This window comes from Salvelinus sp. IW2-2015, linkage group LG7 (genome assembly GCF_002910315.2).
Source record: "Salvelinus sp. IW2-2015 linkage group LG7, ASM291031v2, whole genome shotgun sequence".
NCBI lineage: Eukaryota > Metazoa > Chordata > Actinopteri > Salmoniformes > Salmonidae > Salvelinus > Salvelinus sp. IW2-2015.
In genome coordinates this window covers 28,240,729-28,261,504 of record NC_036847.1, presented here as the reverse complement: position 1 = coordinate 28,261,504, position 20,776 = coordinate 28,240,729, and the positions used below count along the sequence as shown (strand labels likewise).

Below are 20,776 nucleotides of genomic sequence, written 5' to 3'. Positions count from 1 at the left end.
AGCGTCCATACGCTCAGGAAGGAGATGCGTTCTGTCTCCTAGAGATGAATGTCTTTGGTGCGAAAAGTGCAAATCAATCCCAGAACAACAGCAAAGGACCTTGTGAAGATGCTGGAGGAAACAGGTACTAAAGAATATTTTTTCACAGTAAAACGAGTCCTATATCGACATAACCTGAAAGGCCGCTCAGCAAGGAAGAAGCCACTGCTCCAAAACCGCCATAAAAAAAAGCCAGACTACGGTTTGCAACTGCACATGGGGACAAATATCGTACATTTGAGAAATGTCCTCTGGTCTGATGAAACAAAAATAGAAGGAATAGGATACGTTAAAGGCAATGCTACCAAGTACTAATTGAGTGTATGTAAACTTCTGACCCACTGGGAATGGGAATCTTCTGACCCACTGGGAATCTCTACTAGTATTCTGACATTTCACATTCTTAAAATAAAGTGGTAATCCTAACTGACCTAAGACAGGGAATTTTTACTAGGATTAAATGTCAGGAATTGTGAAAAACTGAGTTTAAATGTATTTGGCTAAGGTGTATGTAAACTTCTGACTTCAACTGTATGTGTGTGCCTCCCTGTGTGTGTGTGCGTGTGTGTAGAGTCTTGAAGAGGACCGTGTTTAAATACATACACAGATCAGGTCTATGACAGCTGTTTCAGTCATTTACAGATGAAGTCATCTTCTGGCATTGTGGTAACAACTCATTTCTTCATGGGCTATTCTTCTGTGGTTTCCTACTTTACTAACCATGACCAATACAAAGCATATACCCTGTTTCATCTATCAACAGGTATACATGTAATGGAAGAAACTGTTATTAATCATCTGTGTTCTTGTAGTTATAAATGTGTGTCTATAACAGCACGACAACCTTATTTTGTTTGTGTCACAGCCATCATTACACAACTTTACGTAACAGCCATGATACTGCACGTTTTCACAAAATGCATGCATAATTTTATAGACAATTAATACTCAAACAATGCGACATGTTGTGTAATGTATAGTCATTACATAAATTAATATAGTTCTGTTTCTGTTGCATGGATAGTTGAGGTCAGGCTCATCACGTCCCATACATTCAGTTATTGGTAGATAATCAAGATGTTATCAATGTCATTCAAAGTCACTCTTCAAGGTTGTCCATCCCTGTTTACTGTATTACTGCACACACACACACACACACACATTACTCTTCTTGTTATCAGCTATCAGCTCCTCCCCCTGTGCATGTTCTGCTGACTCAGGACCATGACTCCAAAGGGCACTATTGTTTGTGTGCTGGTGCTTATGGGTGGTATATGTTCAAGAAGACTTAGGATCAGTATTTACTGAAGTGTCTTTCTTACCCCTGGGCCAGTATCTTGTGTCTCGGACTAGGAATGCTGATCTAGGATCAGGTCCCTCCTGTCCATGTTATACAGTGGGGCAAAAAAGTATTTAGTCAGCCACCAATTGTGCAAGTTCTCCCACTTAAAAAGATGAGAGAGGCCTGTAATTGTCATCATAGGTACACTTCAACTATGACAGACAAAATGAGAAAAATCCAGAAAAAGGATTTAAAATGAATTTATTTGCAAATTATGGTGGACAAATAAGTATTTGGGTCACCTACAAACAAGCAAGATTTCTGGCTCTCACAGACCTGTAACTTCTTCTTTAAGAGGCTCCTCTGTCCTCCACTCGTTACCTGTATTAAATGGCACTGTTTGAACTTGTTATCAGTATAAAAGACACCTGTCCACAACCTCAAACAGTCACACTCAACACTCCACTATGGCGCAAGACCAAAGACTGTCAAAGGACACCAGAACACAAATTGTAGACCTGCACCAGCCTGGGAAGACTGAATCTGCAATAGGTAAGCAGCATGGTTTGAAAGAAATCAACTGTGGGAGCAATTATTAGGAAATGGACGACATACAAGACCACTGATAATCTCCCTCGATCTGATCACAAGAACGGTGAGCAAAAATCCCAGAACTACACGGGGGGACCTAGTGAATGACCTGCAGAGAGCTGGGACCAAAGTAACAAGCCTACATCAGTAACACACTCGCCGCCAGGGACTCAAATCCTGCAGTGCCCAGACGTGTCCCCTGCTTAAGCCAGGACATGTCCAGGCCGTCTGAAGTTTGCTAGAGAGCATTTGGATGATCCAGAAGAAGATTGGGAGAATGTCATATGGTCAGATGAAACTTGTTGGTAAAACTCAACTCGTCGTGTTTGGAGGACAAAGAATGCTGAGTTGCATCCAAAGAACACCATACCTACTGTGAAGCATGGGGGTGGAAACATCATGCTTTGGGGCTGTTTTTCTGCAAAGGGACCAGGACCGACTGATCCGTGTAAAGGAAAGAATGAATGGGGCCATGTATCGTGAGATTTTGAGTAAAAAACCTCCTCTCATCAGGAGGGCATCGAAGATGAAACTGGCTGGGTTCTTTCTAGCTGACAATGATCCAAACCTCGCCCGGGCAACGAAGTGAGTGGCTTCGTAAGAAGCATTTCAAGGTCCTGGAGTGGCCTAGCCAGTCTCCAGATCTCAACCCATAGAAAATCTTTGGAGGGGTTTGAAAGTCCGTGTTTTGCCTCCAGCAACAGCCAACATCCTGCTCTATAGAGGAGATCTGCAAGGAGGAAGGGCCAAAATAACCAGCAACAGTGTGTGAAAACCTTGTGAAGACTTACGAAAACGGTATGTGACTCTGTGCATTGGCCAAAAGGGGTATATAACAAGTATTGAGATAACTTTTGTTATTGACCAATATTATTTTCCACCACCATAGTTTGCAATAAATTCATTAAAATCTACAATGTGATTTTTCGTGGAATTTTTTTTCTCTTTTTTTTCTCATTTTGTCTGTCATAGTTAGTGTACCTATGATGAAAATTACAGGCCTCTCTCATCTTTTTAAGTGGGAGAACTTGCACAATTGGTGGCTGACTAAATACTTTTTTTGCCCCACTGTATAACATGGACAGAAGGGACCTGATCCTAGATCAGCACTCCTAGTCTGAGACGTTTCATGAACACGGACCCTGAGCTATGTCTTTATTACCCCTGGCCTCCTGAACTAATGTCCTCATGTCCGAGCAGCACACACACACACACGCACAGTATATATGTGGTAGTAGAGTAGTGGCCTGAGGAAACCCACTTGATGTGTTGTGAAATCTGTTGTGTAATGTTTTTAATTGTATAACTGGCCTTAATGCTGCTGTACCCCAGGAAGAGTAGCTGGTTCCTTGGCAGGAACTCATGGGGATCCATAATACATACAAATCAATCGAGCACTCACTAGGCATTCTCCACCTACTGCGGATGTGCCCTTGATCAAGGCAACTTAACCCCTAACCTGCTCCAGGTTCACTGCTCTGTGGCTGACCCTGTGCTACTCCCAGCCTGTTGTGTGTTGTTGTCTGTATGTTGTGTGTTGTCTGTACGTTGTCTGTACGTTGTGTGTTGGGGCTGGGGACTCTGACAGCAAAAACAACCACATTACTATTGTCTCTGAATAATGGAACAATAAAATATTGTATTGTTTTTGTGTTRCCCCTCTATAGGAGACACAGTGTGTGAATTGAATTACACTGTCCGGGTATCAGGAAGAGCAGCTTGCTTACCCTTAATCTCTCGTGGGCAGATTCTAAATGAGACATTACTTTTGGGTAACCAAGATTCACTTACCCTCTACATCAGTTTAAAAAGGCAACACTGGAACAAGTAGAGTAGCCTACTGCTTATAATCAAAGACAAAGTCGCTTTAACAGCCAAACTATCTTATTACTGGTGTTTTTGGTGCATTTGTCCACCATTAATATTTAAACAATGGTATATATATGTGTTATATAGGCCTACAGTGTCACCCCTTGTCTATTTGATACTCTCAACACAGSCAGTAGTCTTCATGGGCTTGACACAATCAATCTGGCTCCACCAGTAAATGCACCTGCCAATCCCACCACCATGAGCCGCCTCTAGCCTTCCGGGGGCGCTAGGCGATATTTTTGCCATGGGGCGGAGAACATTTAGCAGTTTTAAAGCAAATTTCCTGCCGTTCTACACATTTTGTCATGTTCACATGATATATGTGTGAGAGTGACTAAGTAAATCAACATGCCCTGCGTGCCTGGTTGGTAATTTGGTGATAATTAGGCCTCATATAAGGGTTAGATAGCTGGCTAGACTACCTCACCTAGCAATCTAAAAGCTTTGAGTGACTGACATAAGTGGAAATATACTGATACTCTAATTTGGTGCCCTACGCCTAGCGCGCTTAGTCTGCCTATAGAAAGAGGCGGCACCACCAATGCTCATCCATAATTACAGTGAAATGTTATCTAATACTCAACGTATTACATGCCTTGTAAAACCCAAGTGAGTGTGAAAATACCACACAACACTTTAGAAAATGTATCAATAGAAAATGCATCTAGTTAGCATCTTCTTAAAACGTTTAGCTAGGTATTGATGCAAATGAATAGGCTACAGGAACGGCCCACAAGATGGCACAACAGTTCATCAATAGTAGCTTACGCTCCCTTTCTACTTTTCGTTTCTTCTAACCAGGTGCTTCCTTGATTTTAGAATTTAGAAACAAATGAAAGAGCGTCGTCAAACCCTATCATTACCGAGCGAAGTACAGCCTACGCGGTGACAAGTTTGAGAAGGAATAATAGGATAATGAATAAATAGTTACAAAGTGGTTGAGAAGGAGAGTAAACAGGATAATGAATCATTTAATGCAACTGTCATTTTGCCTGATACATCGTCAAATACAACTTACCTTTGGTTTGTTAAATACTATTTGTTCAGTGAAGTGTTCTGCCATTGTGAAGGCTCTCCTGTGTCTGCCGGTGAATGTGAAAGTGCTGATAGCGCAGAATGAGAGGCGCAACTTCAAGCTTGTCACGCCCAGGACTCGAATAGCGTTCAGCACTACCATTATCTACATGTCTAGCTCGCATTGGACATGGGACACGCCTTGATCCTACCCCCAACAACAGCATGCAATTAGGCCTATTGTCATAAACGTGCTAGCAAATCGAGTTTATCTACCGTTATACTATAGAAGGTATTGTAACCAGATAATTAGGTCTACAGATACATTTTCACGGTAACAATGTTTCCACGGTGTAAACAGTAGACTAGTTGTGGTGAGTAGGATTATCAGCATACAGTAGGTTAATCGTTGGCCAAATGCTTAGAGGTTTACCAATGATCTGATTATGGCCTGTCCAGAGCTACCGTAGCCAGACCAAGTCCTATACATCCAGGGAAAGGAGGAAGTGATACATGTAACCAGTTACATGTAATTTGATTACACAAAACAAAAATGTACCTGAATTTCCAGCAAAAATATTGTAATCAGATTACAGATACATTTGAAAAACTAGATGATTATTTTACTAAATGATTACTAGATTATCTACTTTTAAAATCAGAAAGGATGTTTGCAAAAAAATACATTACAATGCAAAATACAAATAAAAAAATACAAAAACTTTTGTTTTCTAAGTAACATTAAATTCAGCATAGAAAAAAAGCGCTGGTTTAAGTTTATTCCTTTGAGACCACAAGTCAGAGACCACTATGATGACACACCAAATGTGTTTGATGGATCCTTTTTGTCTGCCTTTTAAAGGTCCAATGCAGCAATTTTTTTTAAATCTCAATATCATATCATTTTTGGGTAACAATTAAATACCTTACTGTGATTGTTTCAATTAAAATGGTCAAAAATAAACAAAAAATWGTTTCTTAGCAAATAACAATTTCTCAAGCAAGAATTTTGCCAGGACTGTCTGGGAGTAGTCTGAGTGGGGAGGAGAAAACTGAAAACTAGCTGTTATTGCTCCATGTGGCAAATCTGACCATAATTGTATCCTCCTGTTTCCTGCTTACAAGCGAAACTAATGTAGGAAGTACCAGTGACTCGCTCAATATGGAAGTGGTCAGATTACGMGGACGCTACACTACAGGACTGTTTTGCTAGCACAGACTGGAATATGTTCTGGGATTCATCCAATGGCATTAAGGAGTATACCACCTCAGTCACTGGCTTCATTAATAAGTGCATCGACGACGTCGTTTCCACAGTGACCGTACGTACATATCCCAACCAGAATCCATGGATTATAGGCAACATCCACACTGAGCTAAAGGCTAGAGCTGCTGCTTTCAAGGAGCGGGACACTAATCCGGACGCTTATAAGAAATCCCGCTATGCCCTCCCAACGAACCATCAAACAGGCAAAGCATCAATACAGGACTAAGACTGAATCCTACTACACCGGCTCAGACGCTCGTCGGATGTGGCAGGGCTTGCAAACTATTAAGTACTACAAAGGGAAACCCAGCCGCGAGCTGCCCAGTGATACGAGCCTACCAGACGAGCTAAATGCATGTTATGCTCGCTTTGAGGCAAGCAACACTGAGGCATGCATGAAAACACCAGCTGTTCCGAACTACTGTGTGATCACGCTCTCTGTAGCCGATGTCAGCAATACCTTTAAACAGGTCAACATTCACAAAGCCGCGGGGCCAGACGGATTACCAGGACGTGTACTCAAAGCATGCGTGCAACAACTGGCAAGTGTCTTTACTGACATTTTCAATTGCTCCCTGATCAAGTCTGTAATACCTTCAAGTTTTAAGCAGACCACCATAATCCTTGTGCCCAAGAAAGCAAAGGGAACCTGCTTAAATGACTACCGCCCCGTAGCACTCATGTTGGTAGCAATGAAGTGCTTTGAAAGGCTGGTCATGGATCACATAAAAACCATCATCCCGGAAACCCTAGACCCACTCCAATTCGCATACCGCCCCAACMGATCCACGGTTGATGTAATCTCAATCGCACTCCACACTGCCCTTTCCCACCTGGACAAAAGGAACACCTATTTGAGAATGCTGTTCATTGACTACTGCTCAGCGTTCAACACCATAGTGCCCACAAAGCTCATCAATAAGCTAAGGTCCCTGGGAATAAATACCTCCCTCTGCAACTGGATCCTAGACTTTCTGATGGGCCGCCCCCAGGTGGTAAGGGTAGGTAACAACACATCTGCCACGCTGATCCTCAACACGGGGCCCCTCAGGGGTGCATGCTCAGTCCCCTCCTGTATTCCCTGTTCACCCACGACTGCGTGGCCAGGCACGACTCCTACACCATCATTAAGTTTGCTGATGACACAACAGTGGTAGGCCTGATCACCGACAATGATGAAACAGCCTATAGGGAGGAGGTCAGAGACCTGACAGTGTGGTGCTAGGACAACAACCTCTCCCTCAATTTGAGCAAGACAAAGGAGCTKATTTTGGACTACAGGAAAAGGAGGGCCGAACAGGCCCCCATTAACATCGACAGGGCTGTGGTGGAGCCGGTCGAGAGTTTCAAGTTCCTTGGTGTCCACATCACCAACAAACTATCATAGTCCAAACACATCAAGACAGTTGTGAAGAGGGCATGACAACACCTTTCCCCCCTCAGGAGACTGAAAAGATTTGGCATGGGTCCCCAGATCCTCAAAAAGTTCTACAGCTGCACCATCGAGAGCATGACCGGTTGCATCACTGCCTGGTATGTCAACTGCTTGGCATCTGACCATACGGCACTACAGAGGGTTGTACGTACGGCCCAGTACATCACTGGGGCCAAGCTTCCTGCCATCCAGGACCTATATAATAGGGGTAGCTAGGCAGTGTCAGAGGATGGCCCAAAAAATTGTCAAAGACTCCAGTCACTCAAGTTATGTACTGTTCCCTCTGCTACCGCACAGCACGCGGTACCGGAGCGCCAAGTCTAGGACCAAAATGCTCATTAATTAATTTAACAGCTTCTACCCCTAAGCCATAAGACTGCTGAACAGTTAATCAAATGGCCACCCGGACTATTTACATTGAYCCCCCCCCCCCYCTAATGTCTACATCTGTCGTATTCATGCATGTGACAAATAACATTTTATTTTATTTTATTGGTAGAGTGGTTTGAAACTCTTTTATATTGGTCTTTTAACCAATTTACCACATACTGATGTCACCAGGCAGGCCGAAACTCCATCACACAAAAACAGGCTGAAATTTCAGGTAGTCTTTTGAAACAGCTCTTACACTAAAAGGGCATTATTACAATTTTCACAATTTCACTGTATTATTCCAACCTCATAGTGTGGAAATACAGTATATATAAAACACAGGAAAATCACATTTTTGACTGGGCCTTTAAGGTGAAAGTAATCCAAAAGTGACTGAAAGTAATCTGATTATGTTACTGAGTTTGGGTCATCCAAAAGTTGCGTTATTGATAACAATTTTSGACATGTAACTATTACATTTAAAATTAGAATTACATTTAGGATTACATTTAGAAAGTAACCTACCCAATCATGTATACATCTGATAAGGAAACAAGTCCAACATACAGGTAAATAATTCAATGGTTCTTCAAATTGATTAAACTAGTAGCCTAACTGGTGGTGGTACCACATAATGAAAAGGATATGGGGATGTCCATGGGACTCACTCAGGTGTCAGGTTCCTCTTATAGGAGCTTATGGGGCCTGCTGGCTTGGGGCCACTATTGAAAGTGCTTCCCTAATTTCAAGATCATCATGATGAGCTTATTGTGAAAGGTTCTGTGGTCTGTCTTAATCRCCAGTTACCCTTGATAAACTGACTGGAATAATAATAACAACTATATTGGTACTTATATTTGTCCTATTTCACACATCTACAAGTGTGCATTAATACACGTGTGAATTGGAATTGTGTTTTTCTGCATATTTCAACTCCCCCTGGGGGTCACAGCAAGGGTCTGCCATTATCAACAGCAACCCTGGAGCAATTATGGTTCAGTACCTTGCTCAAGTTCACATCAACAGATTTGTCACCTTGTCTGCTCGGGGATTCAAACGAGCAAACTTTCAATCACTGGCCCAACACTAACCTCTAGGCTATCTGCCACCACCACTTGATGTTCATCAAGTCCTGGGCCTCTTCAGTTGGGCCTCTTCATCTTGTCAGCTTCCTTTTTTAATCTCTGTCTTATTGCAGTTTTTTGTTATTGTACTATTAAAGAACACTCAACAATTAGCAAAATAAGCTACGCTCTACAGTGAAAATCAACAACCAGATATTGCCACACAGATAATATGCACACTTGCCATTTATTTTTAAATGACTGATCTGTACAACTTACATATGTTTTTTGTATTTGGTCTGTTCTTTGTAAATGCAATTAAGAAAGTGTCAGGTTTTGGTCACTAGATGTCCCCATTGCACCTTTTTTGTACCTTTTGTTTTTCTTGCTCTAATTATTGTTTGCACCTGTAGGTCATTCCCTTGTTAGTATTTAAACCCTGTGTGTTCCTCAGTTCCTTGCTCAGTGTTTGTAAGTTAGCACCCAGCCCCAGCCCAAGCCTTGTTTTATATAGATATTTCTCTTGTTGGATTTTCCAGAGGTTCTCTGGTTTAGTTCTTGTGTATTATTTGAGTAGTCTTTTGAGGTTTGTCCCTGCTGTTTTTTACCACTTTGTGGAGTTTCTTTTGTATTTTGGAGGATTTCCATTTTGTGCCTCTTGGCTTTATTTTTGGACATTGTGGATTTAGTTTCTTTGCCTGAAGATTTTGTTCTTTAATTAAACCACCATCTCTAGTACTGCTGTGTCTGCCTCATCTTCTGGGTTCTGACGATTATTAGTGACTGTTTCTCGCACCGGGTCCTGACAGAAAGTAATATAGATCAAGAACATTTGTAGTGTTAGGGTACTCCACGTTGCTCTTAATCTCAACACTATTAGGATGTAGCACCACCATGTGTTTGTTATCTGAAAGAACCATAATAAACAAAGGCAGCTATGTCCCATTATAAACCAATGACTGTAGTGTACATGTGGCAACACATACGTTTAATTAAGCAGCTAGACTGCATATTACTTTCAACCTGCATCAAACCTCAATGTTTTGTTTTTTCTACTCCGGCATTAGATGTACTGGTTGTACATGCTTCAGCCACATATTGCCTTTGGGGCCTCCATGATTCAAGCATTAGTTTAGCAAGTTMTGTTTACATAGATAAGAAAGGTTGTCAAAAAAATACTTAAATTACCATAAATCATGCAGTTATGATTTGCTCCGGAACTTTGGCGACTACTGAGTATTTTTTAAACCTCCCGCTTTTGTCTCAATGTGTGTACACTGCAACAACAAAAAAGATATGGCGGCATAGCAGGAAGATCTGAATGCCATGAACCAAGAGGTTGCGAATTCAAATCCCAGGTGATGATAAATGTTAAACATGTCATTTTAAATTGACTGACTTTTTGGGCCAACAATTTTTTTTTAATAGTTCAGGTAAAAAACCCCGCTGTAGAACAAGTTACTTAATAATAATAATAATAATTAGTAACAACAACTAAGTTTATTACAGTGTAGTTTATACATGCAAAACTCTATGAGCAGAATTAATGTCTTACCTCATTAGCCATGAATTCCCTAGTTTGAAAGCTGTACTGCGCCATTTTCCCTACATTTTCCCCCACATGGCCCAGCCTCCTAACAAGTTGAGTTCTAGCCAATGAGCTTCAGCCCCTCACATTTTCAGTGACAGCTGAGTTAGAGAGAGAGAGAGAGAGCACAATGAGTGGGGCACATACAGTGCATTCGGAAAGTATTCAGACCTATTGACTTTTTCCACATTTTGTTACGTTAGTCTTATTCTAAAATGGATGAAATGKTTTTTTCCCCCTCAACAATCTACACACAATACCGCATAATGACAAAGCACATTTTCTGGGACCACTTTTGGCTCATGAGTGCTACTTTCAGAACTTCTGGCTAAAAAGTATACGAAAAGTACCAGAGAATCTCTTTAACATTTCTCTGGATTGTGAACAGGGGTTCACTCATTTATTAGGTTGAAAGTTAAGTCATTCTATCTATGCAAATGTCAAGAGTTCCTAGTATGACAATAAGTAGTAGTAGTAGAAGTATTTATGAGCCTCTGTCACGTTCTGACCATAGTCTTGTGTGTTGTGCTTGTTTTAGTGGGTCAGGATGTGAGCTGGGTGGGCATTCTATGTTTTGTGTCTAGTTTGTCTGTTTCTATGTTTGGCCTAATATGGTTCTCAATCAGAGGCAGATGTTTTGTGTTGTCTCTGATTGGGAATCATATATAGGTGGCTTATTTTTGGGATTTTTGTGGGTGGTTGTTTCCTGTCTCTGTGTTTTCTCTGCACCAGCTAGGACTGTATCGGTTTGCCACATTTTTGTTATTTTGAATTGTTTAGTGTTCACTGTTTATCATTATTAAATATGTTGAGCACCAACTACGCTGCGTCTTGGTCCGACCCTGCTACACTCCTCTTCAGACGAAGAGGAGGAAGGCTGCCGTTACAGAACCACCCACCAATCTCGGACCAAGCAGCTAGCAACGGGCAGCAGCGGCAGCAGCAGCAGCAGCAGCAGCAGCAGCGGCCCATTACACAGGACTCCTGGACATGGGAGGAAATTCTGGAGGGTAGGGAACCGTGGCTAAGGTTGGAGAATATCACCGCTCTCGTGAAGAGCTGGAGGCAGCTAAAGCCGAGGAGCGGTGGTATGAGGAGGCAGCACGGAAGCGTGGGTGGAAGCCCGAGAAGAAACCCAAATTTTCTTTGGGGGGGGCTGAAGGGGAGTGGGCGAAGTCAGGTAGGAGACCTGCGCCAACTTCCCGGGTGTAGCTACTGGAAAGCGAGAGTACGGGCAGACACCGTATTGTGCGGAAGAGCGCACGATGTCTCCTGTACGTATGCAGCCCGGTGCGGTACACCTCAGCTCCACGTTGCCGGGGCTAGATTGAGCATTGAGCCAGGTGTCATGAAGCCGGCTCAACACATCTGGTCTCCAGTGCGTCTCCTCGGGCCGTGTATATCATGCACCAGCCTTACGCATGGTGTCCCCGGTTCGCCTGCACAGCCCAGTGCGGGTTATTCCACCTCCCCGCACTGGTCGGGCTACGGGGATCATTCAACCAGGTAAGGTTGGGCAGGCTCGGTGCTCAAGGAGGCCAGTACGCTTCACGGTCCGGTATATCCGGCGCCACTCCTCTCCCCAGCCCAGTAACACCAGTGCCTACACCACGCACCAGGCTTCCTGTGCGTCTCCAGAACTCTGTTCCTCCTCCACGCACTCTCCCTGTGGTGCGTGTCTCCACGCCCAGGTACCACCAGTTCCGGCACCACGCACCAAGCTTACTGTGCATATCCAGAGCCCTGTACGCACTGTTCCTTCTCCCGCACTCGCCCTGAGTGCGTGCCCTCAGCCCGGACACCAGTGCCGGTACCACGCACCAGGTGTATAGTGCGCTGAGAGTCCATGGGCCCTGTTCCTGCGTCCCCGCACTAGCCTTGAGGTGCGTGTCTACAAACCGGTACCACCAGTTCGGCAACACGCACCAGGCCTACTGTGCGCCTCAGCAGGTCTGAGCTGCCTCTGCTAGCTTGCCCAGCGCCGTCTGAGCTGCCTGCCTAGCCCAGCGCCAGCTGAGTCTGCCGCGGCCAGCGCCTTCTAGGCCTGCCTGCCAGCGCCGTCTGAGCTGCCTGCCGGCAGCGCCGCTGAGCTGCCTGCCTGCCAGCTCTGAGCTGCCTGCCTGCCAGCGCCATCTGAGCTGCCTGCCCAGCGCATCTGAGCCGCCCGTCTGCCCAGCGCCATCTGAGCCATCCGTCTGCCAGCGCCATCTGAGCCGCCCGTCTGTCCCGAGCCGTCAGAGCCGCAGTCTCCCGAGCCATTAGAGCCGCCCGTCTGTCAGAGCGCTAGAGCCGTCCGGCTGTCAGGAGCTGCCAGCCGCCAGCCAGTCAGGAGCTGCCAGAGCCGCCAGCCAGTCAGGAGCTGCCAGAGCCGCCAGCCAGTCAGGAGCTGCCAGAGCCGCCAGCCAGTCAGGAGCTGCCAGAGCCGCCAGCCAGTCAGGAGCTGCCAGAGCCGCCAGACACATTTAAGAATGTGAAATGTCCAGAATAATAGTAGAGAGAATGATTTGTTTCAGCTTTATTTCTTTCATCACTAGCCCATAGGCTCAGAAGTTTACATACACTCAAAGTACTTTGTAGCATTGCCTTTAAATAGTTTAACCTGGGTCAAACGTTTCGGGTAGCCAATTGGCCCATTCCTCCTGACAGAGCTGGTGTAACTGAGTCAGGTTTGTAGGCCTCCTTGCTCGCACACGCTTTTCAGTTCTGCCCACAAATGTCGATAGGATTGAGGTCAGGGCTTTGTGATGGCTACTCCAATAACTGTGCTTTGTTGTCCTTAAGCTATTTGCCACAACTTTGAAGTATGCTTGGGGTCATTGTCCATTTGGAAGACCCATTTGCGACCAAGCTTTAACGTCCTGACTGATGTCTTGAGATGTTGCTTCAATATATCCACGTAATTTTCCTTCCTAAAGAATGCCATCTATTTGTAAGTGCACCAGTCCCTTCTACAACAAAGCACCCCCACAACATGATGCTGCCAACCTCATGCTTCACGGTTGGGATGGTGTTCTTCGGCTTGCAAGCATCCCCCTTTTTCCTCCAAACATAACGATGGCCATTATGGCCAAACAGTTCATTTTTGTTTCATCAGACGAGAGGATATTTCTCCAAAAAGTGTGATATTTGTCCCATGTGCAGTTGCAAACCGTAGTCTGGCTTTTTTATGGCGGTTTTGGAGTAGTGGCTTCTTCCTTGCTAAGCAGCCTTTCAGGTTATGTTGATATAGGACTCATTTTACTGTGGATATAGATACTTTTGTACCTGTTTCCTCCAGCAACTTCACAAGGTCCTTTGCTGTGTTCTGGTATTGATTCGCACTTATCGCACCAACGTACATTCATCTCTAGGAGACAGAATGCGTCTCCTTCCTGAATGGTATGACGGCTGTGTGGTCCCATGGTGTTTATACTTGCGTACTATTGCTTGTACAGATGAACGTGGTACCTTCAGGCATTTGTAAATTGCTCCCAAGGATGAACCAGATTGTGGAGGTCTACAATTTTTTTTCTGAGGTCTTGGCTGATTTTTTTTTGATTTTCACATGATGTCAAGCAAAGAGGCACTGAGTTTGAAGGTCGGCCTTGAAAAACATCCACAGGTACACCTCCAATTGACTCAAAATATGTCAATTAGCCTATCAGAAGCTTCTAAAGCCATGACATCATTTCTTCTCAAGCTGTTTAAAGGTACAGTCAACTTAGTGTATGTAAACTTCTGACCGACTGGAATTGTGATACAGTGAATTATAAGTGAAATAATCTGTGTAAACAATTTTTGGAAAAAATTACTTGTGTCATGCACAAAGTAGATGTCCTAACCGACTTGCCAAAATTATAGCTTGTTAACAAGAAATTTGTGAGTGTTGAAAAATTAGTTTTAATGACTCCAACCTAATTGTATGGAAATTTCGACTTCAACTGTATGTACGGCAGGACTAAATCGGAAATATAGGTAGGAGCAAGCCCATGTAATGCTTTGTAGGTTAGCAGTAAAACCTTGAAATCAGCCCTTGCCTTAACAGGAACCAGTGTAGAGGCTAGCACTGGAGTAATATGATCACATGTTTTGGTTCTAGTCAAGATTCTAGCAGCAGTGTTTAGCACTAACTGAAGGTTATTTAGTGCTTTATCCGGGTTGCCGGAAAGTAGAGCATTGCAGTAGTCTAATCTAGAAGTGACAAAAGCATGAAACATTTATGCTGCAGTAGTTTGTGTCAGGGGGTAGGGTCAGTCTGTTATATCTGAGTATTTTTCCTGTCTCATCCCGTGTCCTATGTGAATTTAAGTATTCTCTCTCTTTTCTCTCTTTCTTTCTTTCTTTCTCGCTTTTTTTCTCGCTTTCTTTCTTTCTTTCTCTCTCTCTCGGAGGTCCTGAGCCTTAGGACCATGCATCAGGACTACCTGGCCTGATGACTACTTGCTGTCCCCAGTCCACCTGGTCATGCTGCTGCTCCAGTTTCAACTGTTCTGCCTGCGGCTATGGAACCTGACCTGTTCACCGGACGTGGTATCTGTCCCAGACCTACTGTTTTCAATTCACTAGAGACAGTAGGAGCGGTATAGATACCCTGAATGATCGGCTATGAAAAGCCAACTGACATTTACTCCTGAGGTGCTGACCTGTTGCACCCTCGACAACCAATGTGATATTATTATTTGACCCTGCTAGTCATCTATGAACATTCGAACATATTGGCCATGTTCTTTGTAATCTCCACCTGGCACAGCCAGAAGAGGACTGCCCCCCCCCCCTCAAAGCCTGGTAGCTCTCTAGGTTTCTTCCTAGGTCCGCCTTTCTAGGGAGTTTTTCCTAGACACCGTGCTTCACACCGCATTGCTTGCTGTTTGGGTTTTAGGCTGGGTTTCTGTACAGCACTTTGTGACATCAGCTGATGTAAGAAGGGCTTTATATATACATTTTTGCACAGAAAGTTTCAGATTTCTGCAATGTTATGTAGATGGAAAAAAGCTGTCCTTGAAACAGTCTTGATATGTTCGTCAAAAGAGAGATCAGGGTCCAGAGTAATGCCGAGGTCCTTCACAGTTTTATTTGAGACGACTGTACAACCATCAAGATTMATTGTCAGATCCAACAGAAGATCTCTTTGTTTCTTCGGACCTAGACCGAGTATCTGTGTTTTGTCTGAGTTTAAAAGTAAAACAATTGCCGCCATCCACTTCCTTATGTCTGAAACACAGGCTTCCAGGGAGGGCAATTTCGGGGCTTCACCATGTTTCATCGAAATGTACAGCTGTGTATCGTCCGCATAGCAGTGAAAGTTAACATTATGTTTCTGAATGACATCACCAAGAGGAAAAATATATAGTGAAAACAATAGTGGTCCTAAATCGGAACCTTGAGGACCACCGAAAGTTCAGTTGATTTGTCAGAGGACAAACCATCCACAGAGACAAACATATCTTTCCGACAGATAAGATCTAAACCCGGCCAGAACTTGTCCGTGAAGACCAATTTGGGTCTCCAATCTCTCCCAAAGAATGTGGTGACTGATGGTATCAAAAGCAGCACTAAGGTCTAGGAGCACAAGGACAGATGCAGAGCCTTTAAAATGTTATTTACCACCTTCACGAGTGCAGTCTCAGTGCTATGATGGGGTCTTAAACCAGACTAAAGCGATTAGTATACATTGTTTGTCTTCAGGAAGGCAGTGAGTTGCTGCGCAACAGCTTTTTCTAACATTTTTGAGAGGAATGGGAGATTTGATATAGGCCAATAGTTTTTTACATTTTCTGGGTCAAGGTTTGGCTTTTTCTAGAGAGGCTTTATAACTGACACTTTTATGAGTTTGGTACACATCCGGTGAATAGGGAGCAGTTTATTATGTTCAACATAGGAGGGCCAAGCACAGGAAGCAGCTCTTTCAGTAGTTTAGTTGGAATAAGGTCCAGTATGCAGCTTGAAGGTTTAGAGGCCATGACTATTTTCATCAATGTCTCAAGAGATATGGKATTAAAAAACCTGAGTGTCTCCCTTGATCCTAGGCCCTGGTAGTGTTGTGAAGATTCAGGACAACTGAACTTAGAGAAAGATACAGATTTAAAGAGGAGTCCGTAATTTGCTTTCTAATGATCATTATCTTTTTGTCAAAGAAGTTCATGAATTTATCACTGCTGAAGTGAAAGCCATCCTCTCTTGGGGAATGCTGCTTTTCAGTTAGCTTTGCGACAGTATCAAAAATACATTTTGGATTGTTCTTATTCTCCTCAATTAAGTTGGAAAAATAGGATGATCGAGCAGCAGTGAGGGCTCTTCGATACTGCACGGTACTGTCTTTCCAAGCTAATCGGAAGACTTCCAGTTTGGTGTAGCGCCATTTCCTTAAATGTAAACAGTAGCTATAAAAAGTGATTGAGTAGGATGCATAGATTTCATGACTAGAAGCTCAAAGACGAAAACGCAATAATTTTTTGGTTGTTGTAAATTTCAATTTGGTATCGTAAATGTTAGCAACACCTCCGACCTTTGCGGGATATGCGGGGGATATGGTAACTAGTGTAACCGGGAGTAGAGGCCTCATTTAACACAGTAAATTCATCAGGCTTAAGCCATGTTTCAGTCAGGCCAACCACATCAAGATTATGATCAGTGATTAGTTAGTTGACTATAACTGCCTTGGAAGTGAGGGCTCTAACATTAAGTAGCCCTATTTTGAGATGTGAGATATCACAATCTCTTTCAATAATGACAGGAATGGAGGAGGTCTTTATTCCAGTGAGATTGCTAAGGCGAACACCGCCATGTTTAGTTTTGTCCAACCTAGATCAAGGCACAGACACGGTCTCAATGGGCATAGCTGAGCTGACTACACTGACTGACTTTCAACTTTCCAGCTGTAATAATACATTTAATAAAAATGTTGTACAATTGTCCTGAAGTAAAAATACACACAAATAATACAATATCTGATGAAATTGGGGCGGCAGACTACACTGACTGTGCTAGTGGCAGACTCCAACTAAGCTGGCTAACAGCCTGCTGCCTGGCCTGCACCTTGTCTCATTGTGGAGCTAGAGGATTTAGAGCCCTGTCTATGTTCATAGATAAGATGAGAGCACCCCTCCAGCTAGGATGGAGTCCGTCACTCCTCAGCAGTGGCCCTTCTGGTCTATTAGCATTTCTCAATCGCTCGATCTCTAACTGCATTTGCAACAGCTCCCTCTGCTGCTCAAAAGTTAATGAAGGGCTAGACTGAAAACATGCACCCTCACTACCAGCAGACTGACCGCCAAAAACACCCATTTCCCTAAGACCCTGCTTTAATCTAGTTTTAACAGTCTCTTAATTTTTTTTATCAACAATCTCAATCTGCCAATGTTCAGCAATTTCAATTAACTGCTCCTTAGTACACAACTCTAAGGCTACCTCGGAAGGAGCTTGAACAAAACTACTCAAAATGGAAGATATTTTCCTCAACCAATACAACTATTACAAATGCTCCAAAAACACACAACTCACCTGCTGTCAGTCTGGGTTCAAGGACAGGAGYCACACCCCACTATCCTCCAAAAACAACTAACTAACTGGCCCTGGTCTTCGTGCAGTCACATGGGATGGGGTTTTATGCACACAAAACCAGTGGAGTGGAAAAGACAACCAGAAACTGGCGGCCCTCCCATAACCACGGAGGTGCTCCCGAGCCGATGTAGAGGGAAAGGGATGCTCTACCCACGTTCACTGCCACATAAAACAAAAACACCACAAACCTCCTATTGACACTCGCTGATAAGCCTAAACAGGAGAGGACTCCCAACTGAAGAAAACCCAGAGTGAATTGCTTAACTACCAAGCTAACTGAACCAAAAGAACACATGGCTCTCAACGCTCTCTTCAACAAAATGGTGCCTGGTGACCTTGAGGCCGGAGAATGAGCACACGTGACAATACTCTCTACACTCGCCAGTCTTAGCCTTAGCCAGCACCATCTTCAGATTAGCCTTAACATCGGTAGCCCTGTCCCCTGGTAAACAGTGTATGATCGCTGGAKGATTATTTTTAAGTCTAATWCTGYGGRTAATGGAGTCGMCRATGACTAGGGTTTTCAATTTGTCAGAGCTAATGGTGGGAGGCTTCGGCGTCTCAGACCCCGTAACTGGTGGAGGAGAGACCAGAGAAGGCTCGGCCTCTGNTAGGGTTTTCAATTTGTCAGAGCTAATGGTGGGAGGCTTCGGCGTCTCAGACCCCGTAACTGGTGGAGGAGAGACCAGAGAAGGCTCGGCCTCTGACTCCGACTCGTTGCTAAATGGGGATAACCGGTTGAAAGTTTCTGTCGGCTGAATGAGCGACACCGGTTGAGCATTCCTACAGCATTTCCTTCCAGAAGCCATGAGAAAGTTGTCCGGCTGTGGGGACTGTGCGAGGGGTTTTATACTACTATCTGTACTTATTCCTACACTTAAATGACCCTTGACTAACGATTGCATCTGAAGCTGGTCTTGCAGCACGGCTATCCTCACCATAAGGCGATCGTTCTCCTGTATATTATGAATACATCGACTGCTATTAGAAGGCATAATGTTAATGTTACTACTTAGCTTCGGCTGGTGGAGGTCCTGTAGAACCATGTCCGGGGGGAAAAAGTTTAATGAAAAAAGTAGAGCGAGGGGAAAAAATACAAATATAAAATAGTAATTAAAAAGTAAAAACTGTAAAGTTGGCAGGTAGCAAAGTAACGCAAGCAACAAAACGTACAGCAGCACATAAACAAGTCCACAAGTTGAGACAGGTAATTACGTCAGATGAGATGCTATTGAGCCCACACTACTACACTGTCTGAGCCAAGAACTACATGATTTCTGATAAGTTTTGATTACAATACTGGGTGGGGTGAATATATTTTATATGACACATATGTTTTTTGTTAACTAGTAAACTGTAGCCTACCATGTGTTTAAATAATTTCAAACTTGTTAACAATTTCTGTTTGTTTTTGCTACTGTGGGTTTTAGCTTGCTTGACCCTGCGTGTTTAATTTTTTAAAATCTTACAAAGGAGTTGTTTAATCTAATGAAATGCTTAACTATTTCTCTGTACATGGAATTGTATTCGTTTTTTTAATTCATGTTTTTCTCATCTTTACAGGAAAATGCCACGGGCACTATCTGATGTGTGGAAACATTTCACTGCAGCTAATGTAGAAGGAAAAGCTGTGTACATTTGAAAATACTGTGCCAAATCATATGTGAAGAATGCAACAAGGATGCAGAATCATCTGGCCAAGTGTATAAAGTTCCCACAGAGCTCACAACAAGCAACCTTTGACAAAAGTCCCTCTACTTCTATTCGAGGTGAAAATGATGAATCAGACACCTTATCGATAGCAACAGCTCATGGTCCTCCTGGAATCAGACGTTTTTTTGACTCAATGGAGGAACGTAGTCAGAGAGATGCTGATGAATGTCTTGCTCGAGCTGTRTCTGCAACTGGTTCACCTCTGATGCTCACAGGCAATGTGTATTGGAAGAGATTTCTAAATGTTCTTCACCCAGCATACACCCCTCCAACCAGACATGCTTTATCTACTCATTTGCTGGATGCAGAGTTCAACAGAGTTCAAGTGAAGGTCAAGCAAATCATAGAGAAAGCAGACTGTATTGCAATCATCTCTGATGGGTGGTCGAATGTTCGTGGGCAAGGAAWAATTAACTACATCATCTCCACCCCTCAACCAGTATTCTACAAAGGCTCAAACACAAGGGACAACAGACACACTGGTCTCTAAATTGCAGATGAGCTGAAGGCAGTCGTCAATGACCTTGGACCACAGAAGGTATTTGCACTGGTGACAGACAATGCTGTGAACATGAAGGCTGCTTGGTCTAAAGTGGAGGAGTCCTACCCTCACATCACACCCATTGGCTGTGCTGCTCATGCATTGAATCTGCTCCTCAAGGACATCATGGCAATGAAAACAACTGATACACTCTACAAGAGAGCCAAGGAAATGGTTAGGTATGTGAAGTGTCATCAAGTTATCCTTTGTGTTGTCTTAAGAGTAAAAAAGGACCCGCCACTATGTTTAACAGCAGAGAAAACCCCCTAAATGATATTTTTTCAACTTGAAATTTGATGACTTTTCCTAGAGTGACCCCAACTTTAGAAAAAGTTTAACATTGCCTTTCTTCATATTTCCATGAAAGCTGTACTGTCACGTTCCTGACCTGTTTTCTGTTAGTTTTGTATGTGTTAGTTGGTCAGGACGTGAGTTTGGGTGGGCAGTCTATGTTTTCTG

General features: G+C 43.5%; 1 protein-coding gene across 1 annotated transcript in view; it reads right to left on the bottom strand.

Annotated features, from left to right (window-relative positions):
* Positions 1–4,976, bottom strand: part of LOC111966764 (adenosine deaminase) — a 34,152-nt gene extending 29,176 nt beyond the window's left edge. Inside the window, exon 1 of the mRNA XM_023991679.1 lies at positions 4,803–4,976. Coding sequence (XP_023847447.1) covers positions 4,803–4,961 — 159 coding nt within the window. The 5' untranslated portion in view covers positions 4,962–4,976. The remainder of the gene's footprint in view (positions 1–4,802) is intronic.
* Between the last annotated feature and the right edge of the window lie 15,800 nt (positions 4,977–20,776).